Here is a 16331-nt window from a genome sequence, read left to right as displayed (position 1 = left end):
GTTCCAGACGCTTTTAGCGGAGGCTTCAATTTTAGTTGGTAGGGCGGGTGGCTTCAAGTCCAATTTGAGTTCCAGACACTTCAGCGCGGGGAGCGCTCGAATTTAGCCTTGGTAAGGCGTGGGTCACGCTCAGGCTTGTTCTTTGAATTTTTTTTTAGTTTCTGAACCAAACAATCATTGTTAGAAACAACAAGAGTGGGTAGATTTAATAGGACTTTGAAAAGACTAACAATACTGATAAAAACAATTCTAAAGGTAACTAAGATGACCTCATGAGTCTCGTACTAAACAGCCCACATTGCTGCTTCCACAAGAAAAGTCAGAATCCTTAACAACATGGAAGACTTCCACAAGAAAAGTCACAATCCTTAACAACATGGAAGACCCAGTGTCTAGATCTAGTTCCTACGAATGTCGCTGTCGTCCATACCCTCTAACAGGGTTTACTATTTTTCATAAACAAAAAAAAATTGTCCTATTGTTGAGAGACTAACATTTGTTTTGTCTTTGGTACCTTCTACTGTAATATTTGTAATTCCTTCTACTGTATTATGAAGTTATGAACTAATTCTCCTACCAAGAAATATAGTTATCCTCACTTTGTTTCCTTTGTGTGCAGTTCAATGATTTAAAGGGCCTCTGAGCCTTTAGTTAAGTACATCAGACAATCCAAGTAAAGTCTCTCAATCCATGTCCATTGACAAAAACAATAGTTACAACTAGTTTGCAATAACAAAAATATATTTCTCTTCCCTGTTCCTACTTTAAGCTAAAATGCAATTGAAAGACTGGAACCAATCACTGCACTAAATAACTACTTACAAATTTCTCACAAGAAATAACAAGGATGTATAAAGCTTATCCATATTCCAGAGCACTTCGAACAGATAATGGAGGACCTTGCACCAAGCCTTGGGAAATTAGATCATGGTTTAGAAACAAAACAATTACACTTATATCATCATGGAAGTGGCGTCTGACTTTCTTGTCAATCCTTCTAAGGTCTGCATATCGCATCTCACGTTTTCTAGCTGCTTCCTGTAGTGCAGCCTTGATTAGCCTTTTTGCGCTTCCCTGCATCAACCAAACCCAACAAAGGCTTTACAAGAGACTACAAATCATGACCTGTAAAATTATATAACAGAAATCTAAATCTAAAAGTAACTGGTTACACATGTAACCTAAGTCATATTGACACGAACATGTATCAAACAGGCAAAGTACCCAAAACTGAAGAACATAATCTTCAATATGTAAGTGTCGGATTTGACGACGATACGTATCTGCGACACAGATTTTTTAAAACAGCGAGTGCCGATGTTAATTAGCATGCAACTGAACTAAAGTTGAAATGACAAGACAAACGTAGGCGGGGAACATCTTCATAATGCAACAAGTAAACACGGTAAACCCTGGGCGATAAAGCATATATATCAAAATCTTGCATGAAACATTAAAAACAAAAAAAAAATCGATTACCCAAACGAAGTGTGATTGCTAATTATTTTATCAGACTCGATATCCTTTTCTATAGATAACATTTTAGAGTTACATCATTTACAATTAATGAACATCAAACACTGCAATCATCCCCGAATTAGACAGAACATCCTAACAAGAAAGCAGCTTAGCCTCTTTTTTGGATAAGTAATCTTTCTTATTAAGTGGTGCAGAAGCACAAAAAGAGTCATAAATCATAAACCACTAAAAGTACATTAAAATATTCGATTAATTTTCCGCAATTCTCAGACAAATAAACAGTTGTTTGACAAAATCTGGTGGTTTTCTGGAATTTTTGGGATATTGATCATTATAAAACATGTGGACAGATGCCTTTGTGTCATGGGGAAGGAGACTTCTTACTCATGGCAAAAAAGAAAATCAGGGCCCTATAAAGGTGAAGTCAAAATACAAAACTAATATGATGCCAAAATCTACTTTTCCATCTCTTCTATATTCATCATAATATTCTTCCCTTTATCAACTTGGTAATTTTTGTTCTTTTTCCTTTTTGTTCTTTAAAAGAAATTGCAACTGGTAAGTTGAAAGGATGATACAAGTAAGATACAAGTAGGTTATAACTTTATATTGGAAGACTGAGGTGTTTTACAGGTTTCACAATCTCTGTGCAAAATCAGGCCTCTACTGCTCTATAAAATGAAGGACCCCCATAAAAGCTACTTAGATTCAGAAACAACTAATCTATATGGCTGTCACCCTCGGTAAATTGAAAAAAGATAGAGCACATGTGGACCTCAGTTGTTTTTTCAAGTGAGCTAAGTTAGACACTGAGGATTGTGGAAACATCATTCTCACAAGAAATGAAGCAGCACAACTTAAACTATTTACACATTGTAAATAGATTGTGACTCCAGATTCTCCTTGGTCTTCAAACGCTAATACCAACAACTTAATCAATATATATGGATAAATTATTGATTTGCCTTATTTGTCAGAGCAATGCCCTTCATGTTTACTCTGCCCTTACCACGTTAATATTGAATCAGTTCTTAGTTATCCTGTAAATTTTTTGTTTCCAATTCTGATTTTATAGTTGTTTTCAGATTCTCTACATCTTTTTTCTTCTTTTAATGTGTTAAATTGAACATAGCAAATTGAGTATGCATGCGGGTTTGAGACACTTTCTTCGCAGTTTTCTTGGGAAATACTTCCTACTAGATGTTCCTCTAATTCGTTTGATTCAGTAATATCTACAGGACCTAAAAATGAAAGCATAACATTACCACATGTGGATGCTTCTGGACAATGTCAACAGCTGTTTCATTGCTCAGATGCTCCCATAGACCATCGGAGGCAAATATAAGGAAGCAATCATTTGGTTGAATTGGTAGAGACACAATAGCTGGATTGGCAGACATTATGGGCATGTTCATCGGTTCAGGAACTCTGAATTTTGCATTGATTGGATCCTTGTTGAACTTGGCGTGTTTCATATATAAGTCGCCTAAAGATCTCGAGACCTACAGCAAAACGTTTGTTGAGGCACTGAAAAACCAAAAAAATAATAACTATATGCAGCTGACATACTTCTGAGATAACAGAGATTTTTGGAAAAATCCAGCCAAGCATTTACAGCATATAAACATGTCTTACACACTTGTACAGATATGTGTACATAAAGTTAGTTACCTAATTGAGATTTCATCAATAATGCATCTCAACAAAAATGGAAATGCTTTCCCATGAAGTTAAGCACAAATAGACAACACAAACAGACTGTTTTAAAAAAAATAAAAATCACGAGTATCTAGTTGTGTACACTTCCAAGGATCAATTACCCACAAAATTAAGCCTTCTGTCACAGAAACAGATGCATCAAGTAACCCACATCAGGCCACACTATTCAATATCGAGATTTCGTCAGTATTATGCAGACATGTGAACATAAAGTTAGTCACCTAATTGAGATTTCATCAGAATTACATCTCAACAAAAATGTAACAAAAATCTTTCCCATGCAGTTTCTGGACAGAACTTCTAGTGCAAATAGACAACACAATTAGATTGTTTAAATAAGTTAACAAAAATCTTAAGTATCTAGTTGTGTACACTTCCAAGGATCTCTAACAGAAACAGATGCATCAAGCAACCCCACATCAGCCCACAGTATTAAATATTACTAGTCTATCAAAAGAAATCGAATGACATAGCTTCTGTGCTAGTACCAAAAACAGGGCATTAAATGTTTCAAAATAACCTGAATAATCCCCTTCACTCTCCATACTCCATGTTTAAGAGCAACTATTTGAGGGTCATGCGGGTGTTGTTCTCTGAGCTCCTGCCTCACAGCTTCCAGGTTTGCATTGTGTTCCCTAGATAATTGTATTGCTTCAATTTCCTTAGTTTTACCAACTCTTCTTCCCAATACGACACGGGAATCACCAAGGTTCGCTATAAAGATAGTTTTCTGAGAGACTACTCCAACAAGACAGCACGATCCAACAGTTGCTATCTGTGGGCGAGTACTAAATAGCTGGGTAACTCGGTCAGTAAATCCTGCTTCGGTTTGTAGAAAAGCTCTTCGGATGGTGTCAGACGTCACCACTTGGGTCTCTGATAAGATCTCTGTACCAAACAAAATATAAGATGAGTTATACAACCCAACAAAATATTTGTTAATTACACTGCCGAAAAATACTCTAGTAAGTGCAGAACCGGGGCTCAAATATACCATGTCGGAAAAGCGTATTCCACTAATTAGATTTACAAGAACCTAGTTTAATACTATCATAATCCAATTATTCATTAATCTAGTACAAATAACAAACTCGCCAATAGAACTAAGCGAAAAATCCAAGAACATAAAAAAAGGGATTCATTCTAACAATGTAACAAAGCAACGATCATCCTCAATACAATATTAAAACCCCAGATCTCCAAATCACATTAAAACACATAAAAAAAAAAAGATGATTGCACCAAACCTTTGAAATTGCGAAAGAGATTATCGACAATATATCTAGCAGTATCAGGACCACCATGACCATCATAAACACCAACAAAAGAACCAAAAGAATCAGACTCAATTTGACACTGATCTTCAAGAACTTGATTGGCTTGAATAACAGATATTGAAAACTCCCCACAAGAACATGACCCAATATCTCTAAACCAAAGTAGTCCTTCTCTTCCACCACCACCACCATTACTATTCCCACCATTTTTCTTAAATGGTTTCCAACACAATGACAGCAGTTTCTTCATTAATACAACAAGCATCCCACATCTCTTTTTTAAACACCCCCCTTCAACAAATAAAAAAAAGAAAAAAAAAAATGGTACAATGAAAACGGGTTTGATCTATGAACCAAGAAATGGGTATAGATTGTTTTTTTTTTTTTCTTCTTCTTTGAAGGGGGTGGTGGGGAGGAGGGGTGGTGTAGTTTTCTATGTTTATGTTTTGGAGTCTTTTTATTTCTTTATTTATTTATTTATTTATATTTAAAGATGTATAAAAAGAGAGTCCCACTCCCACGCGGTTGTTATATAGTGTTATTGTATATTTGTATGATCATAATTTTGTCATTTTTGGTTTGGAAAGTTTCTTATTTTGTTTTCTAGGAAATAGGAAGATTTCTTGGAAAAGTATTTAAATCTTTTGTTTTTTATTCTGACCAGGTCAAAAAAAAAAAAAAATTTGTTGTGAAAAAACCTCGTAGATTTTGGAGGTAATTTAGTTTAGTTGGGTGTTTGTCTATTGGATATTCGTTCTTATAGCTATTAGCAATTCACTTGCCATATTTTAGTATTGAATGGAAATGTCCCCCCTCAAATAAAAAGGATTAACAAAGTTATTTTTGTGCTCTTTTGTTATAGGGTGTGTTTGTTAAATTTTAACTCATGGAAAGGAAAGGAAATAAAATGGGTGGTCCACTATGGAATGGAACGGAATAGAATGGAAATGAAATAATTTTAAATGGTATGTGTTTGGTAAACTGGGGAAAGAAAAGTAAAAACTGGGAAAGGAATAATCATGTTTGTTTGCAAAAGCTATGGAAAGGAATAATTATATTGTTGAGTGGAGTGTATTAGTAGTAAGTCCCTATTTATTTATTTCCTTTCCTTTTCTTTCCACAAAATTTTCAGGGATTAGCTAAATACACAAAATCTTTTCCATTTGTTTCCATATGGAAACGCCCATTTCCTTTCCATGGGTAAACAAACGCCTTAAAAACTATGGAAAATGTGGACCACTCTTATTTTCCTTTCCTTTCCATAGTGTTTCCATCATAACAAACACACCCATAGTTTTCAACGGGAGGAAATCAAGACAAATTTAAAGATAAAGAGACATTATGATTTATGAAGAACTAGGAAGAGGTTTCCGCACATCTGTCCCTTCTCGTCTACACTCAGAAGTGCACCTACGATCTAACTGCATAAGGCCTTTTAGGCTCGTGCCTAAGGGTACATTGTTGCCTAAGCCCGTCTAGATGGGCTTTTAACTTAGTTCTAAATCACAAACGCGTATATATTTCAATTTTCTCAATTATGTTATGAATGTCACTTTCATATCTTCTTCACTTCTTGTATAGTTGTGTCTAATTAGTGATAACCGATCCCGAACCTCAAAAGACCAAACAACACAAGAGAGATACCTATCGAAAAAAAAAAAAACACAAGAGAGATACCGGCAACCACAGTGACACAAGGTACTAAAACCATAAACAAACACAGGAAACAGTACAAACCATAGATAGTTAACTACGTAGACTTACTTACCAAGTAATCTTCGACAGTATATGTCGACATCTCAAAAGTCAAGCCGCCCACCCCTTTATGTCATTCCAAATTTGAGCTTTTTATAGAATTATAAAAAAGCAGCTTTTGTGACTAATTTGGGCCATCAAATAAGTACTCTTAATTACAGCTAAGTACTTTGGTTTAGTTGTTGATGATGAACTGAGACGGATCTATGAGAATCAGATGATAATTTTTCTAGAACCATAAATGGTCATTTAGTTTGATCCTCTTTGTTTCATCAGTCAAACCATGAAGATGAGACCTGGGATGTTTTATTTCTTTTGTCGTTACACCTTGTCCAGTAGCTTGCTTTGTTTAATTGTTTGTTACTTTATTTTGGAACATATGCAGCGTGAAATTCAATTTGCAGGGTCATAGATGTTCCCCCACCACCATTTAATTGGAACAGGTGGCTCCCATTGGCCATTGCTAAATACTATTTGTCTTTTTATACGAGCAATTGATCTCCTTTAATTGATCAATTAATGGGATTATACAACTCATACAAGTAAAAAGATGCAGGGCCATTCTCAAACAGTTAAACTTTAACTACATCATTTGCTATAAGATCGACCAACTCCATTTGTATGGTGATGTGGGTATAGATGAACGAAGTCCAACGGTTGAATGCATGAGGCACATGGCGACTAGTTGAGTCCATGGTCCGATACCTGAATGTGCAAGACAGGGCCGGCTCGACCAAACTTGAGGCCTAAGGCGGAATGTTATGTGTGCATAATCTAGGATCATGGGTCTATGATTCTGTTTAGTCAGTTGGTTAGTTTCTTTCATTTTAGGCATTATCTCCTAAGTAGGTTAGTGGTTAGTTATTGAGTAGCTAGGGTTTAGGGTTTAGTTTCTTTACCAAAAAAGTTATTGAGTAGTTAGTGTTATAAATTGTGATGTATCTCATTTATTGGAAAGAAAAAAAAAAACATTATTGTAGTTTGCACTTATGTGTGGATTAGGAGCTCAAAGACTCCTCAATAAGCCTTAATGTTATGTGTTTTCCATACAATCACTTCAAGATTGTATCACGGAACTCCCAAAATGTGGCCAAATATTTAGGAGCAGTTGTTATATGTCCAGAGTCCTATTTTTTGAAATTTCTTATATTTGTAAATCTACTATCACCTCTCTCTATATTAAAGCAGAGTACATTTTATGTGGACAATCTTTTTCCTAGGTAGCGCATTCTTGAGACATACGTATGCCACGTGGACACTCTTAATTAATCATAAGAAATTTCCTAATATAACATGAATTCTTAATCTTAAGAAATTTTCTAAAACAACACAACTCTAATAAGTCAATCAACATCTCACAAGGAAATTTTATATGACTCCAATAAGAAAGCATTGCTAAATCAACTCTAAAAACTTATGTTAATAATTATCAATCATTGAAATCCTCACAAAAATTTAAGGGATGTGAATTTTAGAAATAATTCCAGCGATATGGTTGGGTCTAAAACCTTGTCTATATACTAAAGCAGAGAACTCAGAAAGAAATTTTTCTCTCTCCTACATGTCACTCTAATATGAGAGATAGCTTTTTCTTTATCTTATGTGGCACTCTAATATGAAATATAGTCTTTTCTAAAAACCTACAATCCCACGTGCATGGAACCTTTTTTAAGAGTTTGAGTGTATTTTTAATTCTTATATATTTCATTAAATAAATAAAAAATTGCTAAGAAATAGGTAATTTGTAGAAGGTAATTTTCTATTACGAATCAAACACTTTTAGTATTCCAATTATTATATTGTAACGCCTGTATTTTTTTAAATACGTTTTTTGCTATTTATTAATTAATTTAATTATTTATTTTCAAAATTCGTCGGATTGGACTCGGGATACGTGGGCCTGGTTTTTGGGCTCGAGTCGGTGTTGGGCTTGGGTTTCGGACCCAAGTATATAAACATATTGTTCTAGAAAATAGGGTTTAGGAAAAAAAATAAAATATTAAAATGGAGGCAGAGCTAGAAGCTCGCTTCTTTTCGAGGGTGGAGTTTGACGATAGGACTAGGAGGATTCGTCAAAATTTCGTTTCATACAAGTGAGTAGCTATTTTGCTATTTCACCGATTTGTAGTTTTCGTATGTCGATATCGCTTCATCGTTTCGCTTTTATACCGCTTTTGTCTTGTTTTATTCGACGTCGTGTTCGCCGAAGTTGTTAAAACTCTAGTCAAACACCGTTGAACCTGTTGGAAAAGAGGTCGGCTTGGGTTTCGTTTAAACTCGTTCGGTCGTGGTTTTGGAAACTCACGAACTTGAGTCATTCAAGCTTCGAGCTTCGTTAATGGCGGCGAGCCAAACCCAAACAGTTGCCCGGTTACCCCCAGATAATGATTTGGACGGTTGGTATACGTTTGGAAGCCGTTAGATAGTAAATCTATTGGTTGATTAAAGGGGTGGGGCGTCGGGATGGATAATTGGGAACTGTTGGAGCTTTGTAGAGGCGTTAATGGCGCCGCCCACAAAAGAATGAAATCCTCCCCGTTTGATATTGTTTGAACTTTTCTTTTGTGGTTTGGTGTTGGTGGATGGAGGATTGGTGGTGGTGGAAGGTTGAGTGTTGTTAGAGATTTGGAAGGAGGGCTTAATGGGCGATCCAAGTTAAGGGAAGGAATGAGGGAGGTGAGGAAATCGATTTTTGGGTTTAGTAAAAGTGTTGGGTTTGTCATAATGAGTCCAACTGATGTGATGAAGTTAGAGGAGGAGGAGAACCCGGTGGTGGCTGGTGGTGGAGGCTGCTAGGGCTGGAGCAGCAGGTGAGGAAGATGACCATTTCGGGCTTGGGCTTGGTTCTTTGGGCCGGTCTAATTTGTTTTGAGTTTGGGCCGATCCAAATCTTTTTAGATGGGGCCAGTTCTAATTTTAGTGGTTGGGCCAAAATCTAACTAGTTTTCTTGGGCCAGTTTGATTAGTGTGTTGGGCCAGTTTTGTTTTAAGTCTTGGGCTTAACTTAGTTTGTTTTGTGGACCGGTTCAGGTTCAATTTTGGACCGAACCACTTAACTGTTTTGGGCCAGTTTCTAATATTGTTTGGGACCAGTCCATAGGACTTAATATAGATCCCAATTGGGTCAGGTAGAATAAATGAGTTGGTTTTAAACTTTCGGGTTCTAAGGTTTGGGCTTGGCCAGTTGGGTCCGAACCATTACCTTAGTCATGAGCCCATGAGCCATGCACATTGACCTTAGTCATGAACCATGGCTATGACTCTAAACTTGTCGAACATGGAAATGCCAGTTTGACTTTGACCATGCCAGTTTGACTTTGACCATGACGTGTAGACTTTGACTTTGACCGTTGACTTTGACAGTTGACCTTTGACTTTGGAATGTTGACTTTTTCCCGTTTTTCACATATTTAAGAATATTGACAAATATAATAATAAAATATTGTCAAACATCATATAACGTTGTTTGTCATTATCGAATTAAGATTTGACGTGAGTAGTGTGTAAAGCTTATATATATTGGGCTTTGATTGTGGACTATGGACTGTTTAATTGTGCTGCATTATATGTTGTAAATTGTATGGACAAATCAAATGCTAAAATGCTGTGGAAGCTTGTATAAATTTGGTGGTCATTATCTAATTAAGATTTGACGTTGATATTGTGACATTATATAATATGTTGGGATATATATATAATGCAATATGTTTGGGAGAAATAAATGTATAAACACTCCATTATTATATATGTGATGATGTAGTATAATATTGAGGAATATTTGCCCACGGGAGTGTGGTGTAGTGCAATAATATATTGGTACGTGAAAGAATGAAATTGGTTATGAGATATAATTAAGATATTTCTGAATATTGTGGCTTAGTGCAATAAGGTAATTGACCTGCACGTGATATAGTGGAATGATTACGAGTCATAGATGTATGACACTTGAATAAATTACGTAACGAAAATCCTAGAACCTAGCTACCACAACTCATGTGATTGCCCTTCTGGCGTTTCAGTTAATCTGAATGGCCTTCGGGCGTAAGTAATGTGATTGGCCCTTCTGGCGTTTCAGTTAATCTGAATGGCCTTCGGGCGTAAGTAATGTGATTGGCCCTTCTGGCGTTTCAGTTAATCTGAATAGCCTTCGGGCGTAAGTAATGTGATTGGCCCTTCTGGCGTTTCAGTTAATCTGAATGGCCTTCGGGCGTAAGTAATGTGATTGTCCCTCCTGGCGTTTCAGTAAAGTTGAATAGCCCCTCTGGCGAACCCGAATAGTGGCTTGATTATTACGTTCGCAAAATAGAACGATGACGCGCGATATTATATGCCGAATAGTGGCAGTACTTACATAGATTTGGCCTCCGTGTGAGGATTTACCTGGTGTGCGGCATCCCGCTCAGGGTAGTTACGCACGGAGTGGCTCATTATGTAAGGGGATGCATGTGGATGTACATGTTCGGCGTTGGGTAGCGATTGTGGTAGCCGGGAAACTAGGTAAGACAGAGATCTGACGTGATTTTAAGGACACACAAAGAAAGTCTAAATTAATATAATTATGGTAATATGTTGGTAAATGATATATCTTTAGATAGATGATTGTATATGATTTGTTTGGTTAGTATTTTAGTTAGAACCTAAAAGCCGTGGAGGAACTAAATGCCTTTTATTATGCGTATGGTATGTTGTATTAGTTGTTGGAAGTTAAGGCCTCGATTGGAGGAACTACCGCCTAGATTATTGTACTTAAGTATGTTATATTAGTCGTTGAAAGTTAAAGGCTTCGGTGGAGGAACTAATGGCCATTATGGATTATGTATATATTTGTATAAGTATATGTTGTTTTAGAGCTACTCACACCAAAGATTTTATAATCTTGACCGATTTGCATGTTTGCTTATCGGGTGTGTTCATTCAATGAACATAGTTGATAAGTTTTAGCAGGTTTAGTGTTGAAGAAGAGTGGTTCTTTGCTTGTGGTTTGCGTTAAGCGTTAGATCTCGAGGATTTGTTTTGTTTTCCCTTGAGGTGATATAGAATTTCAGTCTAGACAATGTTTTTGTATTTCATTTGTAAATTTTATTAAAGAGTTATTGAAAGGAGAGTTGTAACATAATCTTATTTGTGAATCTTTGTCATGAAGAAGACTTTTGTTTAACTGTTTATGGGTTTTTGGGAGTTGAGAGTGCGTCACACCTCGGAGATCGAAGAGTCGGGAACAAATAATGTTTTTCCGAATTCTGTCGAAATTCGGGGTGTGACATATATATTTAATCAAAGAAAAAAATTACTAAAAAATAGGTGATTTGTATAAGCTAATTCCCTATTACAAATTATATTTTCAAGTGGGAGTAGTATATTCTTTGAGGATATGGAAACAATCAATCTGTTTTAGTGATTTGATAGATATTTTAGTGATTTGTACACATTAGTACGTAAGCCGAGCGGTGATGATTTACCACTAAATCACCATAAATCTAAGAAAACTATTATACAAACTAGATCGAGTTTAAAATAATTTTCATTTGAAAGTTTCAGATTAATATCCTAAACCACAAAGTGGAGAGGCTATCTCAATTTGATCCCTTAGTTTACAAGTACTTATACACTATAATCGTTGCTCATTAACGTATTTTGATTTATTTTCAATAAAAATATATTTTTATTCGAAAATTTGCCGCTAAATCACCATAAATCTAAAAAAACTATTATACAAGAGTTTAAGATAATTCCATTTGAAAATTTCGGATTAATATCCTAAACCACAAAGTGAAGAGGCTATCTCAATTTGATCAATTAGTTTCCAAATACTTAGAGCATCTCTAGCAGAGCAACAAAAAAAACACCAAAATTTTGAACCAAAAAAACACCAAGCAACTTTAGGAGCAAGATCAAAAAAACACCAAGCAACTACGCGGTTTTGCCAAAACCGCTCCATAAAAGCCCATCTTACAGGTCCAAGCCCACGCGGTTTTGCCAAAACCACGCGGTTTTTCAGAAACCACGTGCTATAACCATTTAACTCTGAGTTTTGCGATGTTCTCTTCATTTTTCATGTTCCCTCTCATCTAAACTCATCTCCTTGAGAAAAAAAAAAAACACTACCTTTTCTTGAAGATTTTTTCAATGGATCATTCATCTTCTTCTGATTCATCTTATTCTGATTCATCTTCTTCTGATTCTTCATCGAGCTCGAGCTCTTCAAATGATAACACTGCAGTTAAAACTCGCAAATTAGTGGCTATTGCTCTACCTTTGGTTCGACATCGTCTGAGTTTATTGCGTCAGCAAGAAGCGGAGTCTTCTTATAGACCACATGGTGGTTCGAAGAAAGAAAGAAAATATAAGCCTCGTCAGTACGAGGCAACACTGACTCGTGTAAATGTTAACTACTTCGGCGCAAATCCTATATTTCGTGACCATGACTTTCGACGCCAATTTCGTATGGGTCAGTCATTATTTACTCGTATTTTCAATCATCTTAATCATAATGTACCATATTTTCAACAAAAAGTTAATTGTGCGGGTAAGTTTGAGATTAACCCAAAAATAAAAGTAATTGCTGCTATACGAATGCTTGCTTATGGGACTGCCGCTGATCTAGTAGATGATATGTTACATGTTGCTGAGCCAACTGTTCACGAATGCATGTGCTATTTTTGTGATGGAATTATTATAATTTTTGGTGAATACTTGCGCAAACCAAATGCTGCAGATATTCAACGTTTGCTTAAAGAGTCTGAGGAATGCGGATGGCCTGGAATGCTAGGAAGCATTGATTGCATGCACTGGCAATGGAAGAATTGCCCATTCGTGTGGCAAGGGTCTCACACTGGCCATAAGCATAAACCAACAGTGATTTTGGAGGTAGTTGCCGATCGTGACGCATGAATTTGGCATGTTTTTTTTTGGAATGGCGGGTTCTCACAATGATCTTAATGTGCTTGACCGCTCACCAATATTTAATGATATAGTCAATGATGAAGCTATTCCTTGTAACTACACTGTGAATGACCATCATTATGATATGGGCTATTACTTGGCTGACGGTATTTATCCTAATTATGCCACCTTGATTCAAACGATTGCTAAACCGACTATTGCACAAGACAAACATTTTGCAAAGAAGCAAGAAGCTATTAGAAAAGACATAGAGCGGGCGTTTGGTATATTACAGTCGCGTTGGGCTATTTTAGCGAATCCGTGCAGGTTATGGTATTTGGAGAACATGGCTACTGTTATGAGGGCTTGCATTATTTTACACAATATGATTGTGGAAGATGAACGGGAAACGGATATCCCGCAGTATATTCCTGATTTGGAAATATCAAGTAGAGAAGGTGCTCCTGAAGATGAATGCCACTTTGTTCTATCTCGTTGGGCATCTGGCGTCAAGAGGGTTCGTTCAAAAGTTGTTCATGGTAGATTGAAGAATGACTTGGTCGAGCATTTGTGGAGTAGGCGTGGGCGGACTTGATTTCTATTTTTATTTGCACTTCATTTAGACTTTGTGTTTATTTATCGTTTCAATTTATATGTATTTGTGTTCCAAGTTTATTTCTATGTATTTGTGGTTTTATGAAAGGATTTCTGTATATGAGAATTTTGAAAATACAAATTTTTTTTAGAATGATAAAAAGTATCAACTTTAAATTAAAAGAAAATATTCAATTAAAGTACATTCTAATTAAAATTAAAATACAAGCTTAAATTAAAGTACGTCATTAATTAAAAGACACAAATTAAAAGACAAATTAAAATACTCAAATTAAAAAACATACAAACTCAAATTAAAAGACATATAAACTCAAATTTAGACTATGCACTACTTTGACTACTACCAGTGATATTGCCAAGTCGATTCTTCATTTTTTGTAAAATTTCTGCCCTTTTGAGTTGCCAAATTTCGCGCTCGTCTTCAGGTAATCCTTCTAATTTCATTCATAATATTTTCGCATCATTTTCATCTTCTTGAAACTCGGAGCGCATCTTTCTTCAATTGAAGTTTTTCTTTTTGGATTTGAAGCTTCCAATCCATCGAACTTTTCTTCAATTGAAGTTTTTCGAATTCCATCTCATCTTTCTTCAACTGTCTTTGAGCTTCTAATTCATAGCCTTCTTTGGTGGTTTTAGAAAGTTCCATCAGAAAATATTCAAGTTTCTTAGCGGATTCCTCCACTTTAGAATCACCTTCTTCTTTCTCTTTTTGCCTTCTTTTTTTGTCTTATTTCTTTCCAAGAGGTCTATCCTCAAGCCCATGAACTTGGTGTGTATCATAATCCATTGATTGAGTTGTTGCAGTTGATATTGGAATTGATGAACCTCCTTCCCCACTGTTTGACTTCGACTTTTTGGTGGGATGCAAATCATTTCTCAACTGTAGTCTCTTCCATTTGGGTGAGTCTTTTACCATATTATAGCATTGCATCCACTTCCAAACCCCATTATGCATCGCATATGCACTTATTGCTTCCTCAACCTACCAATTAAGCAAAAACTAAATTAGAATTGAAAAATGTATTTGTTAATCAAAATAACAAATAAAAAGTAAATACTTACCATCATATTGTTATTATAGCCACTTGGAGGAGATGCTTGAATTTTAGAAAGAATAGCATGAAACTTGTTGATATTAGCTTGAATAATAGACCAACGGTGTTTCATACCGGTCAAGTTGCGTTCGGTCATTCTTCCTAAATTTGCATGAAATGCATTTAGAATTCTAGCCCAAAAATCGTTCGACTTTTGCTTATTTACTACTACACCATCTTGACTAACTTGTAGCCAACTATTGGTGAGAGCAATATCTTCTTCTTGTATCCATGAAGCCCCTCTTGATTTTGATTTTGGTTCTTGACTCATTGTTGTTTTAAGAATAGAGAGTAAAGAGTAGAGAATAAAGAGTAGAGAATAAAGAGTAGAGAGTAGAGAAAAGAAGTGAGTGTAAAAATATGGGGTGAGTGTTTCAATTTATAGGGTTAGAAAGATATAGCCGTTTTTTGGCCGTTGTTGTAATTGAGAGCGCGGTTTTAGGAAAACCGCGCGGTTTTGACAAAACCGCATCATAGAAGCCCATTTAGCAGCCCAAGACCACGCGGTTTTGCCAAAACCGCGCGGCGTTTCTACAACCGCGTAAGTGATTTGATACAGCACCAAACCTGGAACCAAATATTGGTCGATTTGGTGTTTAATTTGGTGTTTTTTTTTTGTTTTCATCAACATGTAGCTCTCTTGAAGTTGAAAAAACAAGAATTTGGTGTTTGATGCTAGGTTGATATCACTGCTAAAGATGCTCTTATGCACCATAATCGCTACTTATTAACGTATTTCGGTTTATTTTTAATAAAAATATATTCTGATTCGAAAATTTGTGTGAAACCTTTTGTAAAGCCTTTTCAGCACACAAAATATTTAATAGATTCCGGGCATAAGCACGGTCCAAAATCTAGTTGAGGTCTATTTTTATAGAAACTGTTGGTGATTTATCAATTTAGGAGAGATGGGTCTATTTTTATGGAACCTTTTGGAGATTTTATCAGTTTACCAAAGATCAGGCCTATTTTATGGAAACTTTTGGCGGACTAGCCGGCACTGCTGCAAGAGTGCAAGAATCAGTATACTAACACTAAGGAAAGCTGTTAACAATGGCATTTCGGAATGGTAGGACGCTACTGGGAGTGGTTCCCGATGTTGGACGGCAATGGCAGCGGCGCCTGAGACCTCTTCATACAACTTGATCGGGAGCGAGATGGAAAATGCAACTTTTATCCAGGACAGTTGGAGGTGGAAATCACTGCCGCTTTGGTTTTAAGTGGGACGGTTGGAGCTGGCCTAATACATTGTTCGCTCGCCTCTAGTGAGTCTAAATAAAAAAGCAGAGACTAGGAGTTTCTTACTAAAAATTCAGCCTTACTTTTTCAAATAAATTTTTAGATTGAAATTACTATTATCAAAGGGGCAACTTATTATATCAAACTGCCATATCCAGTCTTTCAGTTCAGTAATTGACATACTTTAGTTTAACATTTGTACCAAAGGCTACCGGAATGTAGTCCCTGACCACTGAAAAAGTAAAAAGAGAGGAAAAACTAGACTGTCAAA

General features: G+C 36.1%; 1 protein-coding gene across 1 annotated transcript; it reads right to left on the bottom strand.

Annotated features, from left to right (window-relative positions):
• Positions 1–668: 668 nt before the first annotated feature.
• On the bottom strand, positions 669–4998 carry LOC147516975 (Protein phosphatase 2C family protein). The gene is made up of 4 exons (XM_086589422.1): positions 4446–4998; positions 3719–4086; positions 2745–2981; positions 669–1074 (listed from the first exon to the last, which is right to left on the bottom strand). Exons 1-4 carry the CDS (start codon positions 4738–4740, stop codon positions 859–861), a joined length of 1116 nt encoding a protein of 371 aa, XP_086445548.1. The 5' UTR covers positions 4741–4998; the 3' UTR covers positions 669–858.
• Between the last annotated feature and the right edge of the window lie 11333 nt (positions 4999–16331).

The sequence above is a fragment of the Coptis chinensis genome, chromosome 2 (genome assembly GCF_015680905.1).
Source record: "Coptis chinensis isolate HL-2020 chromosome 2, ASM1568090v1, whole genome shotgun sequence".
Taxonomy (NCBI): Eukaryota; Viridiplantae; Streptophyta; class Magnoliopsida; order Ranunculales; family Ranunculaceae; genus Coptis; species Coptis chinensis.
Note: the sequence above shows the minus strand (reverse complement) of the source record. Positions and strands in the feature narration are given on the sequence as shown.

What these genes read in the sequence shown, in the direction of transcription:
- LOC147516975 (XM_086589422.1), bottom strand. Translation starts at nt 4,740, where the DNA reads ATGCTTGTTGTATTAATGAAGAAACTGCTGTCATTGTGTTGGAAACCA. An exon ending in TCTCTTTCGCAATTTCAAAG is followed by an intron (nt 4,087 to 4,445) that starts GTTTGGTGCAAT and finishes TGTTTGGTACAG; the next exon opens with AGATCTTATCAGAGACCCAA. An exon ending in GAGTGAAGGGGATTATTCAG is followed by an intron (nt 2,982 to 3,718) that starts GTTATTTTGAAA and finishes GTTTTGCTGTAG; the next exon opens with GTCTCGAGATCTTTAGGCGA.